Source organism: Manacus vitellinus, unplaced genomic scaffold (genome assembly GCF_001715985.3).
Source record: "Manacus vitellinus isolate BGI_N305 unplaced genomic scaffold, ASM171598v3 scaffold_27_pilon, whole genome shotgun sequence".
Taxonomy (NCBI): Eukaryota; Metazoa; Chordata; class Aves; order Passeriformes; family Pipridae; genus Manacus; species Manacus vitellinus.
In genome coordinates, this window is record NW_021940039.1 from 5,267,330 (window position 1) to 5,283,159 (window position 15,830).

At 41.9% G+C, this 15,830-nt stretch overlaps 1 protein-coding gene across 21 annotated transcripts in view; it reads left to right on the top strand.

Annotated features, from left to right (window-relative positions):
- Window positions 1-15,830, top strand: part of FNBP1 (formin binding protein 1) — a 98,035-nt gene that overhangs the window by 33,708 nt on the left and 48,497 nt on the right. For 12 of the 21 annotated variants that reach the window (XM_018074252.2, XM_018074253.2, XM_018074251.2 and 9 more), the window contains exons 3-5: window positions 1,453-1,509; window positions 3,566-3,610; window positions 3,969-4,116. In XM_018074252.2, coding sequence (XP_017929741.1) covers window positions 1,453-1,509; window positions 3,566-3,610; window positions 3,969-4,116 — 250 coding nt within the window. The remainder of the gene's footprint in view (window positions 1-1,452; window positions 1,510-3,565; window positions 3,611-3,968; window positions 4,117-15,830) is intronic. The other 9 variants (XM_018074255.2, XM_018074270.2, XM_018074261.2 and 6 more) reach the window with 1 other exon arrangement.

Genomic DNA, 15,830 nt, shown 5'->3' on the forward strand with positions numbered 1-15,830 from the left:
AGAAGCCAGTAGCTGTGTATGTCAGAGTTAATTGGGCAGTGTGACAGTGCAGGGAGATGGAGTAGTGACTGTGTGTGAAAATGCCTTATTAGTGCATGTTTCCTTGTGGTTTTTCCTTTCCTCTTCCAGCAGGTGCATGGAGGGAGGCATTCCTGTGGTATGCAAAGGGTGATGTAAGATTTACTGTCATCATGCAGGACAGTTTGCAGAATTCTTCCCATGCTGGTGGTGTTTGGTGGAAGCTGCTGCCTGCAGAACTAGAGAAAAGTTTATTTTCTCAGAGCATGATCTGTGAGAGAAGGCAGAGACTGGAAGGGAGATCCTCATTTGGATCCCTTCCAGTTGGGATGCTTAAATTTTGAGGAACACATGTTTGTCTGTGCAAATCTGCCAGGGTTCTGGCTACTCCTCTGTTTGGGCAGATGCTCCTTAATTCCTCAAGGAGAGCAAAAGGAATAAGAAATGTGAGATGAGAGGCCCTGCTGTCTCCCACTCATCAGTAAAACCAGCATCAACAGGGAATGGGTTACACCTCTGAAAAAGCAGTTTCTTTACAACTGTGTTCTGGGAGGCCTCCAAAGAGTTTGGAATGGATAAGTCATTGAAACATGGTCCTCCTTCAGACTGTGATTCCACCAATGCTCCTTGTATTCTGCTTTTAATTGTTGAAACAACCTTGTAAAGCTGAAACAAAGGGCTTCCCTTTCACAATAGGGTGAGAGGCTGCCAGGAGGAACATTGTAGTAGGGCTGAGTTTAGGACACAGGAGCACTGAAAAGGCTTTAAAATTGCTGAGTAAGGTTTGTCAGCTCTCTGGTGAGCACTGGTTGAAGGGTGCAGGGGGTTATGTTGTGCTGCAGTGCAATATGGATGGTAAAGCTGAGCTGTGAGCATCAGCAAGGTGAGGGTCAGGTGGGCAGCACTCCTTCATGAAACCCTGGATTTGCTGCTGCTGAGGGGTTTGCAGGGCAATGAAAACCATATAATCACAGTCACATGTGCTAACAGTGATGTTCAGGTTTCTCATTCAAGCTACAGTCACTTGAAGGGCATATTGGTATTTTAAAATTAAATCATTAACTGGCTGTGGGGTAATGAGATGCAATCATCTGTGCTAATTGGGATAATCAAATTTCACACTTCCCCCAGCATTAGTTGATAATCATAAAATGATCCCCCTTTTGCCATCTCAGTGCAGCTTCCCACAGCTTTATGAAGGTTCTTCATTTCCTTCTAATCTTCCTGCTAAAGGCAGGCAAACCTGGGGCACTGTGAACCCATTATTTGGGTGTTGCTATGACACAGTCAAAGCCTGATTTCATTCGTACTTCTGGAAAGGTGTCAGGTCACTGCAGATAAAAACTGAAGTCCCCACAGAATGCAAAGCTTACCCAGTAAATTTTAAGGGATATTTTAAAATTTAATTATATGTATCTGTATTTTTGATTTTAGGAATCTTTCAAAGAAATACCAACCCAAAAAGAACTCCAAAGAAGAGGAGGAATACAGGTATGGTCATGATCCACTGCTGGGTGAGCATGTTGATGGAGGAAGGGGAGAAGTTTGGGTCATCAATAAGATTTGGCTTGTGAGGCAAAGATTTTAAAGTCAAATGTAAAAAATATAGAAGTCAGAGATGCAGAAACAGCCTTTATGTGGTAGATACTAAGGAGTGGATCTTCAGAGTGTGGATTTGGTCTGTAACTACTCAGTTCCCTTTAGATGTAACAGTTTCTGGATGCCTGGTTTGGGGTTTTTGTTTCATTTTTGGTTAATGTGCCTTAAAAACTTTAAGCCAGACTGATCCTGGCTCTTTGAAGTGAACATCCAAATTCATATCTGCTTTCAGCAGGAACAGAAACAGTTGTTAATTTTAGCATGAAACTTTAGCAGTCTCCCTAAGCATTAAATTACTCGAACGGGCTGACAACACAGATTAGTAACTTACTAAAGGGATAATGTTCTAACACCACGGTGGTGTAGCAGGCTTGCAGAGCAGGGTGAAGGATATAGTTTTTACTCCCAGTATCCTGGGATGGATGGACACACAACGTGAAGGGTGTTGCACAGCCTCACCTGGCCGCTGTTGATTCACCTGATAGACTGTGTTGTTAAGAAAACTCCTGCCCTTGATGAAAATAAAGACAGTCTTTAAGGAGAACTTTCTAGAAGATGACCTTCCCAACAGAGAGGCTGTAAGCCAGAGTGAGAACCTTTTTCCTTGGAGCACTGTGGCTCTGGGGTTTCTCAACCTCGGAGTGTTGTAATGCAGCTCTGAAGGAAGGCACGGCAGGGTCTGACCCTCAGCCTTGGGTTGCAGGAGGCTGCTCTGCCTCTGGAGAGCCCAGCAGGAGCCTCAAACCCTTGACCTTGAAATTTGAAACATTTCAAATTACTTTGGATATGGATCCAACTGGATGATTATGTTAATTTAGATTTTTGGGTCAGACCCCCAAGCTGCTCTGTATGGGGCTACTCCAGTGTCTTGTTTAAGAGAGATAACAGGCTTTTTATTTGCTTTTTAATTTATTTTTAGTAACATTGTTTGGGAATCAGTTAATTTATGCCATTGTTTCCTGAGATATTGGTATTTACACAAGGAAGCTTATGTTACCAGCACAGTGGCTGCTTTGGTCTGTACCCAGGATTAGGGATAAATCTGCCTTTGGACAGCTCTACCATAAATGGGTATTTTGAGTTTAATGCAACGTTTTTTGACACATCTTTCATAGCTGGAGAAGAATATTGGAGCTAAATGATTCTATGTGATGTGGCACAGAGGATCCTGTGTGTCCTTTGCCCTTTGTAAATGTAGTGTTCACCTCAGTGTAGTTTCTCCATGTCTCAAAACAATGTCTGGGGATTTGTCATGTGACCTTTGGGAGTCTCAGACGCTGCTTTGAGACAACCTGGCTGAAAATTATCCATTTTCAAGCTTATTGTCAGTCTGTAGTTCTGTGGATTTGATCCTCCTTTTTGTTTTGCAACTGGGATTTCTCTCATTTCACAGCTTGACTGTGAATGTTGTTGCTTGTACTGGACTTATATTTTAAGTCTCTTTTTTAAGTTTATTCTGGATTTTTTTTTCCTGATGCCTTTTTCATTTCTCCTTGTACCACTCCCCTTTATACTCTCTTAATATCTCCTCTTTACTTTGATTTTTCACCTTTAGGTGATGTTATCAGTAGGCCACTACTAAATAATAATAATAATAATAATAATAATAATAATAATAAATAGCTTTTTTTGGAATGTACCAGTGTCTTGCTGCTGGGCACAGCCAGCTGGGGTATTTAAATGCAGCTCTGTTGGCACTGGGCTGAATATACCAGTGACATAATCTGCTGTTTCTTGTGTGCACAGATGTTTGTTTCTTCCTTTTAATAATACATGGAATACTGTATAGGGCATTATTTTATATTAAAAATAAACCTTGTAATGGAAGGTACTAAAAATATGGGTTGACAATGAACACCTGGTTGGTAAACTCATTGCTTCTTTGAAAACTTTATAAACTGTAGCTGATTTAAATTTAATTTACACTATGAAAAACTTTCTCTTCTAGGCTATGCTGGCCAAAATTTTGCTTGCTTAGACAGGATTTTGCCAGGTAGGATATACTGATGACTCTGTGCACTGAATTGTAGGACTTGAAAGAGTATAACTAGAAATGTTTGGTGAATAGAGATTAGAATGCTCAAGTCCCAGAGCTGTGCTGATAAAGAACCTGGCACTCTGAAGTGGTGATATTTTAAGAGCCAGTGTCAAACTGTCTAAATCGAGATAGATTTATCAGACAACTGTCAGTGTGTGGGATAGGCTTCCTTTGGAGAAATTCCTTCCAGAGAATCCGTGCTCATTCACACTCAGTCTCACTAAATGCTTAAGGGGGATCCCACCTCCCTTTGCAGTGTGTCTGTGTGAAAAGGGAGGGACTAAAAGTAAAAATGCATTTTTCTCCTTTGCAGGTACACGTCAACTAGAGCCTTCCTAGCCACTTTAAATGAAATGAATGACTATGCTGGACAGCACGAGGTCATCTCAGAGAACATGACCTCTCTTATCACTGGGGAGTTAACACGCTATGTGCAGGAGCTGAAACAAGAGAGGAAATCGGTAATTGATCCTTTTTTTATTTATTATTCACATCTAATTGCTGTTTGAGACAGATAATTAGTGGTAGTGGAGTTCAGTGTTAAGTAAAATTTATTTGTAGATAATAAACATGAGCTTTGCTGGTGAACCAAGCACTGAAGAAGTGGGTTGTGTGCCCGGGCCAAGTCACTGAACCATTGGAATCAAATGTTATAAAATCAGACAGCAATGCCTTGAGGAGAATCCCTGCTAAATAAGGTCAGAGGCCCATCTGTGCTTAAGGCTCAGTTAGCCAAAAGCTTGCTCAGGGAAGAGGCCAGTAGCACTGTGTAAAGCCTGAAATAATACAGTAGGAACTGTACTACTGAGGCTGATTGAAAGAATTATTTGGATTTTGGTTCATATTTTCCTGCTTCTCAGGCAGATCTGGTCAACAGGGCGTTGTAAAAAATTGCTCTAATGAGAAATATGGGATCTGTCTTGTTTGATGAGGGTGGGGAATCTGGTTTTCAACCTGTTGTCCTTCAAGACTGGTAGAATTAGCAGCTTTATGTTAGTGCTCTATTTTAACTAGTACTTTAGGAACTTATTTGCCTGCTACAGTGAATGTTCAAAGCTGATTAATTTGCACATCACCAGCTCTGAAAGGCAGATAGTTGAGATGTGATTTCCTTCCTTGCCTTGAACTCTTTTATCCCCTGGATATGTGGGCATAAAATAGTGATTCTAAGCATTTTTGTTACAAGTACTCATAGCACAGGTATACAATGACTAAGCGAAGTGCAAAGGGAGTATCAGGGCATTATATTTCATTTCCAAACTGTTGATCTATTCTAGAAAGTGCAAAAATACTCCTGCAGAACTTGTGCATTTATAAATAGTCCCACTAAACATTAAGCATGTGTTGAAGTGTTGTGCAGGACCAGAGCCCTGGAAATCACCATCTTTGCCTAAGTATAGTATTAGGATGATAAATCTGTCAACAGAGGAAAAGAATATATAGACATACCTTTAATTTGCAGAATGGTGTGTAATCTTTCAGGGATGTAATATTTTGGCAGCAGCAAGGGAGGATGTTTCACATATAGCTGTGATGAGAATGTTTTCTCAGCCACTCTGTGACCTTGTATTCAGCATGGATCTGTACAATAAGCAAAGCAAAAAAACCAGCATTCTAGTGTGGCATCTTCCTGTCAGTTCTAATGTTTTTACCTAATTCTTCAATTATATGGGCACATAAATTGATTGGAATATCTGTTAGACATTTCGAGTATGATGAAAGAGGACTTGCAATATTTCTTGTGAAGAATTTGAGCAGTAACTGTTGCTCTTCTGTTTTGTTTGTAAACTTTTGTAGTAAGTATGGCTCATATAAGTAATGGGTGAATGACAAGAAAATTATTTTAATATTGGTTGAGTGATAACAGCATGGGAACAGCAAAACCCAACTGATGGTGTATTTACCTGCTGTTGCTGATAATTATTGGCCTTTAACAGAAAACAGTTGTCAGTCGTGGCTGTTTTGTTCTTGCAACATGAATAGAAGCTGTTTGGATTAGGAATCCTTGTCTGATTCCTGTAGATTATCATTTATGAGCAAATGGTGTTGAAAAGGAAACTGCTCCCGCCCTCAGGCATTTTTCATACACGGCCTCTCACTTTATTCTGTAAAAACATCAATCATGCTGGGATCTGCAGGAGGGGAAGGTGGTTGTTGTGTAAATATCACAGAGGGTGGCTGCTTTGGCAGAACCTTTTATGATATCAATTGATGAATGACTTGGTATTTCCAGAAATTCTGCTGGCAAGAGTTCTCGTGCTCCCTGCTTGTTCTGCCATCAGCTGTTGTGCTACAGGTTCATAGAATCATTTGGATCAGCCCACTCCTGGGGCTAGGACCATGTGCAGGAGTTGGGAGACCCACATTCTTGTCCACCGAGTCTTGTATAATTTGAATGAAGTCATTCAAGTGTCCAAATACCTGTAAAATGGTACAAATTTCCAGTGATTTCCGTATGACTGAGATGGATAAGCACCCTTGCTCTTTTTGTTGTAATTTCCCACCTGGAAGATGGAAATGATAGAGATGTCAGAATTATAAATGTGTGAAATATGAACTCAAGTTCAGCAGAAAGTGGTCAGGCAAATCACAGACTGGTTTGGGTTGGAAGGAACCTTAAAAATTGTCTTGTTCCAACCCCCTGCCATGGGCAGGGACACCTTCCACTATCCCAGGTTGCTCCAAGCCCCATCCAACCTGACCTTGGACACTTCCAGGGATGGGGCAGCCACAGCCTCTCTGGGCAACCTGTGCCAGGGCCTCACCCCCCTCACAGGGAAGAATTTCTTCCTAATATCTATAAAAACATCTGACTTTAAAGCTTCTGTTTCCAAAGGAAACCCTTTTGATACACAACATTTGGAGTCATGGGAGATGAGGGTGGGTGGTGATCTTTAAACACACAGGGGCTGGTGCCTGCCTGCACTGCCCTGTTTTCATGCTCATTTAGCTCTGTTGGTTCAAGTGGAATCACACCAGCAGATGATCAGGATCACACAATAATAAATCACACTTCTTGGGCTTTCCTTGACAAGTACAGGCCCCTGGCCTGTAAGCAGTACAGAACCTGCTACTGTATCAAGCCTTACATTGGTTTTATGCTGGATAAAATTCATTTGGCATGCAAATGCTGTGAAAGGTGCATTTGATGGCTGCCTATTGTGTCTTTTCCATAAAGGGTAGTTGCTAGTGGTGAAAGTAAGGGAAGAAGCAGCTAATCAAAACCAGGCAGGACAGTCTGCAGGTTGGACAAGGGGATGACTTGCAAATTCACAGTGGTTTGGTGCTGTTCTTCAAAAGACATACCTCCTCTTTCTTCTGGTCTGATTTGGAGCTTTGGAGAGTTCTGGGTTATCTTTATGTTTTTACAGATCATGTACTTTGTTGCATGATGGCTTTTGATCGTCAGAAAACAGTAAGAAAAATCAAGCAACTACTCTTTTTGTGAAATTCTAATTTCTTTAGCAATAAAGGTTCAGTCAATGCATTAGACTATATCATGTTATGCATTCCCCTTCCATAGGGTAGCTCTCATTGGTGTTGTCGCTGTGCCAGGTGAGTTGTTTTGCCCTCCCAGTCACTGAAGTCAGGCACACACCCCCTGTGTCTGTGAGAATGTGAGAGGGAGAAATCCTTATGCTGTTTCAGTTCTTCCCAGCTGCCTAGTGAAGTGAAACTCTTTGTAGTGCAGTTCCTCACTTCAGCTTCTTGTATTCTCTTGATCTTACTGTGTCCATGCTCTCATGTGAGTAATTCTCACACTCAGCCAGGGCCCTGCTGCTTAAAAGCTCAAATTTCAGTTCTGTTATATGTGGAGATTATGCCCCATCCATCTTTCTTTTGAGGTTGCTGAGGGCAGATGCCTCTGACTGAATTCTTCTTTGCTGTTGGAAGACCTTCATCAGCAAGCCACACAAATGAGGTGGGAATCACCTCAGAGTGGTTCAGGGAAAGAACATACTTCTGCAGTCATTCTTCATTTTGCCAAAACCTTATTTTTGGGGTAGCTCTGGAAGGTGCCAAGTTTGAACTGGAGGCACTGCAGTATCACAGAATTGGGTCTTAATCTTGTTCATCTGCGACAAAAGAAAAGGTGGTGAGCTCAGTAATGTCAAAGAAAAGCGTTTGGACTTTATTTCCCAAGCATTTCCAGGTTGGAAATACACTCAGTTCTTCTCCCACCAGTTGGGTCTGTTGCTGTGTGTGATATTTGCTTGCAAGCACACCAGTTATTCTCCATATGAGACAAAGATTAGCAGCATATTGATTCTTTAGGTGAGGCAACCTGCTTCTCCACATGCTGGGCCTGCTAAGGTGTACTCAACATACTTTGTTTTATTAAAAAAAAATAAAAATCTAGGCACTGGGGTTTTTTCTACCCTCTTTGTGGGTGACACCTAAAAGGACTTCTGAGCAAGCATGCGGCCCAAGTGTTGAGAATTTGTTTGTTGGCTTTCTTTTTTTTTCTTAATGCTTCACAGGAGATAACTTGGTTTATATGTTCTCTCAACTGTTGTTGAGGAAACCCCTCAATGCTGCAGTTTGGATAGAAATCCAAGAATTATTTCCTCGGGCAATTCTGATTTTAGATCTGTGGTCACAAACTAGGTCTGACTCATGGCCTCCTGGCAGCTGCTGCTCTCTGTAGCCATTGCTCATGTCAGCCTTGCTAAAAATGTATTTGGGAGTCATGAACTATCCCTCTTATTACTGCTGCTGCTCTCACCTCTACCTCCACCTCCCCTTGGGGCTGGGCTGGCTCCATACAATCAAGCATGAAAGTCAGATGGAAGCCAAGAGCTTTGCTGCAGCCTGAACTGGTGCAGCACCGGGATTCTGTGGTTGGGAGAGAATTTACCTGATGTCAATACATTCCATTTTGTGTGGGGATAGAAGGGAAGCAGGGAATGAATGCATCCTTATGGGTACCACGGGGGCAAAACCGGTCTGGTTCTTTCTGGTGGAGCGTGTTCACCCTCCCCGTGTCCGTTCAGACAGGGGGGTGCACGTCAGAGAACTTTCTGTTTCTTGTAGCCCCTCAGGTGTTGATGAAAAGTAAATAATTGGAGGAATTCTGTCACCTTCGTTCACCCTGAATAGTGCCCTGTTCTGCAAATGGTGCTGTGGTTTTCCACAGGATTTCTCCCAGCCTGGTGCACCCTGCAGGGTGGCAGCACACGGCCCTGTCAAGGGCACAATGGATTTTTCCCTGTTGCATTTGGGATATGCCTCAAGGTCTGTGTGTGCTTTGTGCTGCAGAGGCACAAGGGGAGACAATGCTGCCCCCCAGAAATGACAAATTAAGGGCCATGTGGGGGTGGGAAGAGGAAAAGAGAGACAGTGAAAGGAAGTGATTTGCCAAACTTCAAATTTCAGGTGGATGTGATTTAAGCTGAGCTTTACCTACTTCTTGTTCTGGGACCAACCCACTTCCAGCTCACTGCCCCATGAAGGGAGTTAGAAGTCTTAGTTTTAATCTAAATATAAGGGTATTTATGTGAGAATTTGTTGTGCTCAGTAAATACACTGCACAACACTCCTGCTCCACATATTCATCCTCTTTCTTACAAGGTGTTTCAGCTGTATTCCATTAAGTTTAATTGTGCCAGCAGAGTGTTAGGTAGTAGCTAGGAAAAAAAATGAAAGAATGCAGGAAATTGTTTAGGAAAGATCATAATAAATTCTGTATATTACTATGAAGTTGTTTTTTATTTCCATCAAACTGTGGTACAAATGTCACGAAACTCTGTTAGATATTGGTATGTATCATGTAATTGTGCTCTGAAGGGTTGGTCTGTGATGGAAAAAACAACTGCTTATTACAAGAGTTTCCAAAATGTTTTTGTGTGGGAAACTAATACTAATATGCCATCCAGCCAAAAGGTATAATGTGAACTTTGGATTTAGTGAGGTTAAAGTTGAGACCACTGAACTTAATATCATGATCTTCCAAATTTTAAATGGGTACATTGAACTATGAAGTGATAGTTCAAATAAATAAACTGGCTTCTGTTTACCACATGAAGGATTCAGATTGGGAAATAAAACATGTTTACTAACAAATGTAGTTCCATTTTCTGTGAATTAGCCTGAATATTGCACTGTGGATCCAGAGCCTGTTAGAGGGACAAGATGAGATGCCATTTCCTGCTCAGTGCATGACTGTGAGATGCCTGAGAGTGAGGGAGGTTGAGCATGGCCATGGATGTGCTTAACTTCCCTTTGTGCTCTGTCTGTGCAGCCACAGAGATTGGCCTAAAATGAAAGAGCAACAATAAAGCCACACGATCAGTGCACTTGTTAACTGTGGAGAAGGGTGTTCACCCAAGGCCTGAGGCACGAGATACGTGTGGGCAAGTTCAGCTGGCATTTTAGTTAACATTCAATATTTCATGTATCCGAGGCAGGTCTTGATACTTGTTTGTAGGTGTACATGTACATGAAGGTGATATGGAAATAGCTGAAAGGGTGCAGCTATTTAAAGAAGTTAGAAGTGTTTCTTTACCTCTTGAGACATTAACTTGTACATCTAGTTTTAGTGTATGGGAGTGTCACAGAGCATTTCTACGGAGGGACATATTGAAATGACATCTCTTAATTGTGGATCAGTGGAAGAGAAGCTTTGTGACAAGACTGGGAATGAGAAGAGGTGGAACCTAGAGTAGTGCGTTCCTTTATTCTCACTGAAGGATTTAAAAACACAAACATCTCTTTTCATACCAGTTTTTAATAGTAATGTTGGACCTCCCTTTGAAAAGCCCAAGTTTTGCTCCTGTAGAGGACTTTGGCATAGCTGGGCTTTTGAGGACAGGATGTATCCCACTCCAATCCATCCCTGGGGGCTTATGATCTCCAAACAACCTGTCACACCTGTGTGCTCACTGAATCCAGGCCTTCTGGCTCTGCTGCTGTGAAGGCAGATGGTTCAGCAGGACCTCTCCAATTGTTGGCCAGTGTAGCAGAGTGCTCCCAGGGATCCCTGGAGCTTTGCTCCCATGGAGCTGTCCTGGAGGCTGCAGGAGTGCAGTGCTGCTCTGCTCAGAGTTACAGTTCCCAACATAAGGACCTGATCTGTCATATGCAGCATGATATGACAAGTTACCAAAATGTTACTGCCACAGTGTCTTCGAGGTTTATGCTGATCACCACAGAGTCACAGAATGGTTTGAGTTGGAAGGGACCTTAAAGATCATCTCGTTCCAGCCCCCTTGCCATGGGCAGGGACACCTTCCACAGGTTGCTCCAAGCCCCATCCATTATTCTGTTGATCAGATTCTGTTGATCATCACTCCTGACAGGCAGGAGCAGCTACTTCTGCTTGTCTTGTGCAGCTGATCTTTGTCTGAAGCCTGAGAAACTTTGGTCTTAGTGGTTCCTAACTGGAATTCATTTGGAATGCACCGCTTTAGGTGGAGACACTTCAGTCAAATTAACATCAACCTTGAACAGATATTTGTATAACCTGTTCCAGGCTTGACTGAGTTGGTGGGTACATGTTGAGAACAACGTTCCTGTGGAAGGTTGCAAAGGAGAACAGGGTTATGCCCTGATATTAAGAAGTAGCACTGATGAACCTCTGTAAAATAGTCATGACTTTCATGTCAACTTTCACACGACTGTCTTATGCTACTCTTACTACAGCTCAAAGTGATAAGACCTCAAGAACATGTTGCTGTTCCTGGAAACAAAGATTTCTTCCGAGGAGACTGTTTCCTGTCTTTGCAGCCAGGGAAGGAAAAAAACATTTGACAAGGCTTTTTGCAAATGTTGCTGCAAAAATTGAGGGAAAAGTAATGTTCTCTTGTTTCCGTCTCTGGTGTACTTTAATCACTAGTCATTATTTTGGGAATCATTTGTAACAAAAATAGAGATAAGAATTTGAATTGGAGGATGAAGTGCTGTATTTATATTGACTATCAGTATGAGCTGGGAGTGTTGGTTACAGAAGTCAAAGGTAGCTGGTTTTTCAGTGGATTATATTGTCTAGTGTGTAAACAGAAGAGAATGAAGCAGCCTTGTCATATATATATATTTTTTTGAAAATTCTTGAGTAGTATTTTGTCAAAGGAACTATACACCATGCATATAAATTAACTTATTAAGATTATTTTTTTCTGATTATTTATAACACAAACAGACTGTAAATGTGCAAATCTTAAGTTTAACCATGTAATTAACTCCTGTCTATTTAAGAACACAAGGCTGTCTTGTTACAGCCTTTCTTAAAATGTTTCATATGATCAGGTTAGGCACAGCCTAAGCAGCCCTGTTGGCATGCTTGATAATCTACATGTTTCAGGCACTTCTTTCATTTAAAACTGCCCAGGAATTCCTCAGCAAAATTATTGGACTGTGTCCTCCTTCATAAGATGCTTTTAACTGTAGCTTTTCTCCTGCTCCACTCAAAAGGTCAGAAAGAAGATAAGATGCATCTTCTAACAAGCTTTTGTTGTCTGCTTGAGCTGTGGGGCTGTGTAAACCCTCGTGCATACCAAGGAAGTTGTGCAAAAATATCCTGCTGCTCCTAATTGTCGTGGTGTTGGCAGGAACAGGCGCTGCATTGTCGGTCCCTCGCTCGCTGCTCCCGGGGTTTTGATCAACACCAGTGAAATCTGAGCCCAACAAAAGTCAATGAGAGGTTTGTCTTTGATTGTGCAGCAGCCAGGATTGGTCCCCAGCTGTTACAGGCACAGGCAGCATCCTAATGAGGAGAGCACAGCCATCCCTGTGGATTTACAAAGGAAAAAACTCGTGCATACTGTGTGTTTTAATGTGCATTTCCTGCTCTTCCTGGAACTCTTCTTCCCTTATTACAACTGAGTATTCCCTGAGCTTGGAGTTTTTCGAATATACCAAATGCTTTTAAAAAAGTTAAGTTCACATAAGTAACTTAATACTCTGACAAAAATATCTCGAGTCTTAATAGGTGAATTTCAGAATTTCAGGAAGAATTTCTTCACTGGAAGTGTTGTCAAGCATTGGAATAGGTTGCCCAAGGAGGTGGTGGAGTCACCATCCCTGGAGGTGTTTAAAGAAAGACTGGCCATGACACTGAGTGCTGTGGAGTAGTTGACAGGGTGGAAATCAGTCCAAGGTGGACTCGATGATCTTGGAGCTCTTTTCCAAACTGATTCTGCAGTTTGGTGAACTCTCATGAGATCACCTAAAAACTGCATTATTGGGTGTTACCCTGTGAGCTGGAATAGATGGAGATGTCCAGTTAAAAGCATGGCCATTGTGGGTTGTTCAGAGCACTCTGTGACATCCTGACTGAGCTGGGCTGGAACAAAGGGAAAAAGGACAGACGTGGTCATGTATGGTTTGAGTCTGGGCAGTGCTGCTGAGCTTTGAGCCATTTGGTAGGTCTGATATTTGGGTAAAATATTTTTCAGGGAAATCTTAAAGTGGGCACAGTGCTTGCTTGCCTAAGACTGCAAAGTATAGATTAAAAGGTGACTTAAGGAGATTGGGTAATGAACACTAATAAACCCAAACCTTTCATTTACTGTGTTTTTGACATGTGCTTTGAATACTGTGGATATGGGTGAAAAATCTGGAGGAAGTCATGGTGTGTGAACCACCAGCATCCTGCTGCTGCAAATGTTACTGGCACACTTGAAGTGTGATTCATTAATTCATGTCTTGTTCATAATCTGATTTTTTTTTTAAATACAAAGCAGTAGTTTGGGTGTTAAGTTTTGGAGAAAAAAAATCCAATATTCTGTATTGCATCAACTACTCTAATTTCATCATTGTGTGCTGTGTAAATGGGTGTTACCAGGAATGATAGTTTTCCATATGATTTGCTTAAACATTTGTCATGTTTCCATCTGCTAAATGACCTCTTGTAAAATAACCAATTATCGTTCAAAAAACTCATTTAAATTAGAACTTGTAATTTGAAACCTGAGCAAGGAGTAGTTACCTCAGAGTTGTTTTGGTTGGGTTTGGGGGTGGGGAGGTGAAGGTAAAGGACATTTGCTGTTTAAGAGGATTGTAAAGGAAATGAGTTTGCGGAAGTTGAAGATAGTGCAGGGTTTGAGGAAACTGGAGACTTCCTGTATGACTTTGAGCAGATCACTTAACCATGCTGCCTCAGTTTCCTACCCATAAAATAGGAGGTGTGTGTGAAGAAATATAGATTCTCTTAGTTGCTGTATATAAAAAAATGAATTTTTGGAAGGCAGGAATCATAAAAAAAAAAGATTTGTGAAAGCAGAAGTGCTTTAGCTCTCATAGCAAGGGTATGTATGGGATAACACAACAAGAATTGGGGGTTATAAGTATATTTAGAAAATGGTTGAACTAAAAAAGGCACTATTGCACTGAAATCTCCAAAATGTGAAGCACTTGTATTTATCAGACTGTCACTCAGCATCAGGTCCTCTGTTTCACTATTTAATAATCCTCAGTAATGCCCATGTTACATTTCAGTGCTCCATTTGTGCAAAAGAGCTTCTTAAAAAAAAAAAAGAAAACGTAGTAAAATCTGAATGAGATGCAGTCACACTACCTGTACTTCCAGCAGCTTGTAGATTTTATTTTACAGAGAAAGCAAATTTGGAAATAACAGGGATGGCTTGTTAAAATGACATTATTTAACTACAAAGGTTTAAAAATACAAGCTCAGGGCAGTCCTGTTATCTGATAGGCTTTTGTTTCCAAGTTCATCCTTCAGCTCCTCTCTACAATTGTTTTCTGTTAAGTGAACCTGGCATGTTGTTTTCCTGAGGTTTATGGGTCATTGACAGTATTGGGTTTCACACAGACCAGCTGTTCTCAAATCAGGTCTCTTCCTACACCAGCAAAGCAGGGAGCACCCAGGCAGAGGTTGGTGGAGGCAGGAAAGGCAGCACGAAGGCAGCAGAGTCATTTTACTTCCAGCTTCACTGTTAAGACTTTCATGAATTCCACGCTCATTAGCAAAACGTTGAAAAATGTAGTGTTAAATTACAGCTGTTCCTTGGGACTGTTTTTGTTGCTCCTTGGGACTGTTTTCCTAAACTCTAATTACAAAAGCAAGCCTGAAACAAGGAGAGTTTCAAAGCCCCTGGCAGGAAAGATGAAGCATCTGTCACATGCAGAGTTGAAAGGAATTGGGGATCTACAAAAGGAACCGAAATCAACTTGGAGCCTTTCCCCTCTGCCCCAGCACTTTTACAGTGGTGTCTGGGGTTTTTTCGTGTCATGATGTGGTGAGGGAGTGTTTGGAGAAGCCTGGCAGGGATCTGAACTGCACCAGGACCACCAGGGTTGGTGGCAGAAGGTATCTCTGTGGCCATGGCAGTGCCAGGCTGTCGGCTGTGCTCCCTTCCATGGCACGTGCCAGGATTAAAAGCATTTCTGACACTGCCTCTCTTGTTTGCTGTGAGAATTTTCATGTATCCAGACACATAAAGCTATAGAATGCCCCTGTGTTCAACCTTAGGTGAGCATCCCTCCTTAGCAGCCAGTGTTTGGGACTCCAGGTAACAGCATCCAGAGCACTCAGAGTAGCCAAGGTGTTCTTCTGTTCTCAAGTTGAAGGTGGTTGATGTGATTTTTAGGGTAATACAAGTTTATTGGACATGGCACGATAGAGAATTGTAATTTTGGGGCTGATGGAACCAGAACAGCAGCTCTGAAATGTCCATCACACACTTGCTCCAGAGATCTGCCCCTGACACAGGAAAATACCAGTTGCTGTAGTGGGAGATGCAGATTTGTGAGGAAGGGGAGTACCCTGTTCCAGCAGTGAGTTGGGGGCTGCATTAACATTCCTGTCTAGAGCTGGATCATTGGCTGGTACAACAATCCTGAGTGAATTTCTTGTCCTGAGGAAAAGCCAGGCATATGGAAGAACAGGTTGCCCAGAGAAGCTGTGGCTGCCCCATCCCTGGAAGTGTTCAAAGCCAGGTTGGATGGGGCTTGGAGCAACCTGGGATAGTGGAAGGTGTCCCTGCCCATGGCAGGGGGTTGGAACAAGGTGGTCTTTGAAGTCTCTTCCAACTCAAACCATTCTGTGATTCTGTAGAGGGGGTAATATCTAACACACATTAGATAATTTGATCAAAATCATCATGTAAGATCTAAGAACTGTTCTTTAAACCAACTGCAGTTAAGAGCCTTATTTCACAAGGTGTGCTAGGAGAGAAGTTCCTTGTCATTTGGCTGATATCTAATATTTAAAACTTCT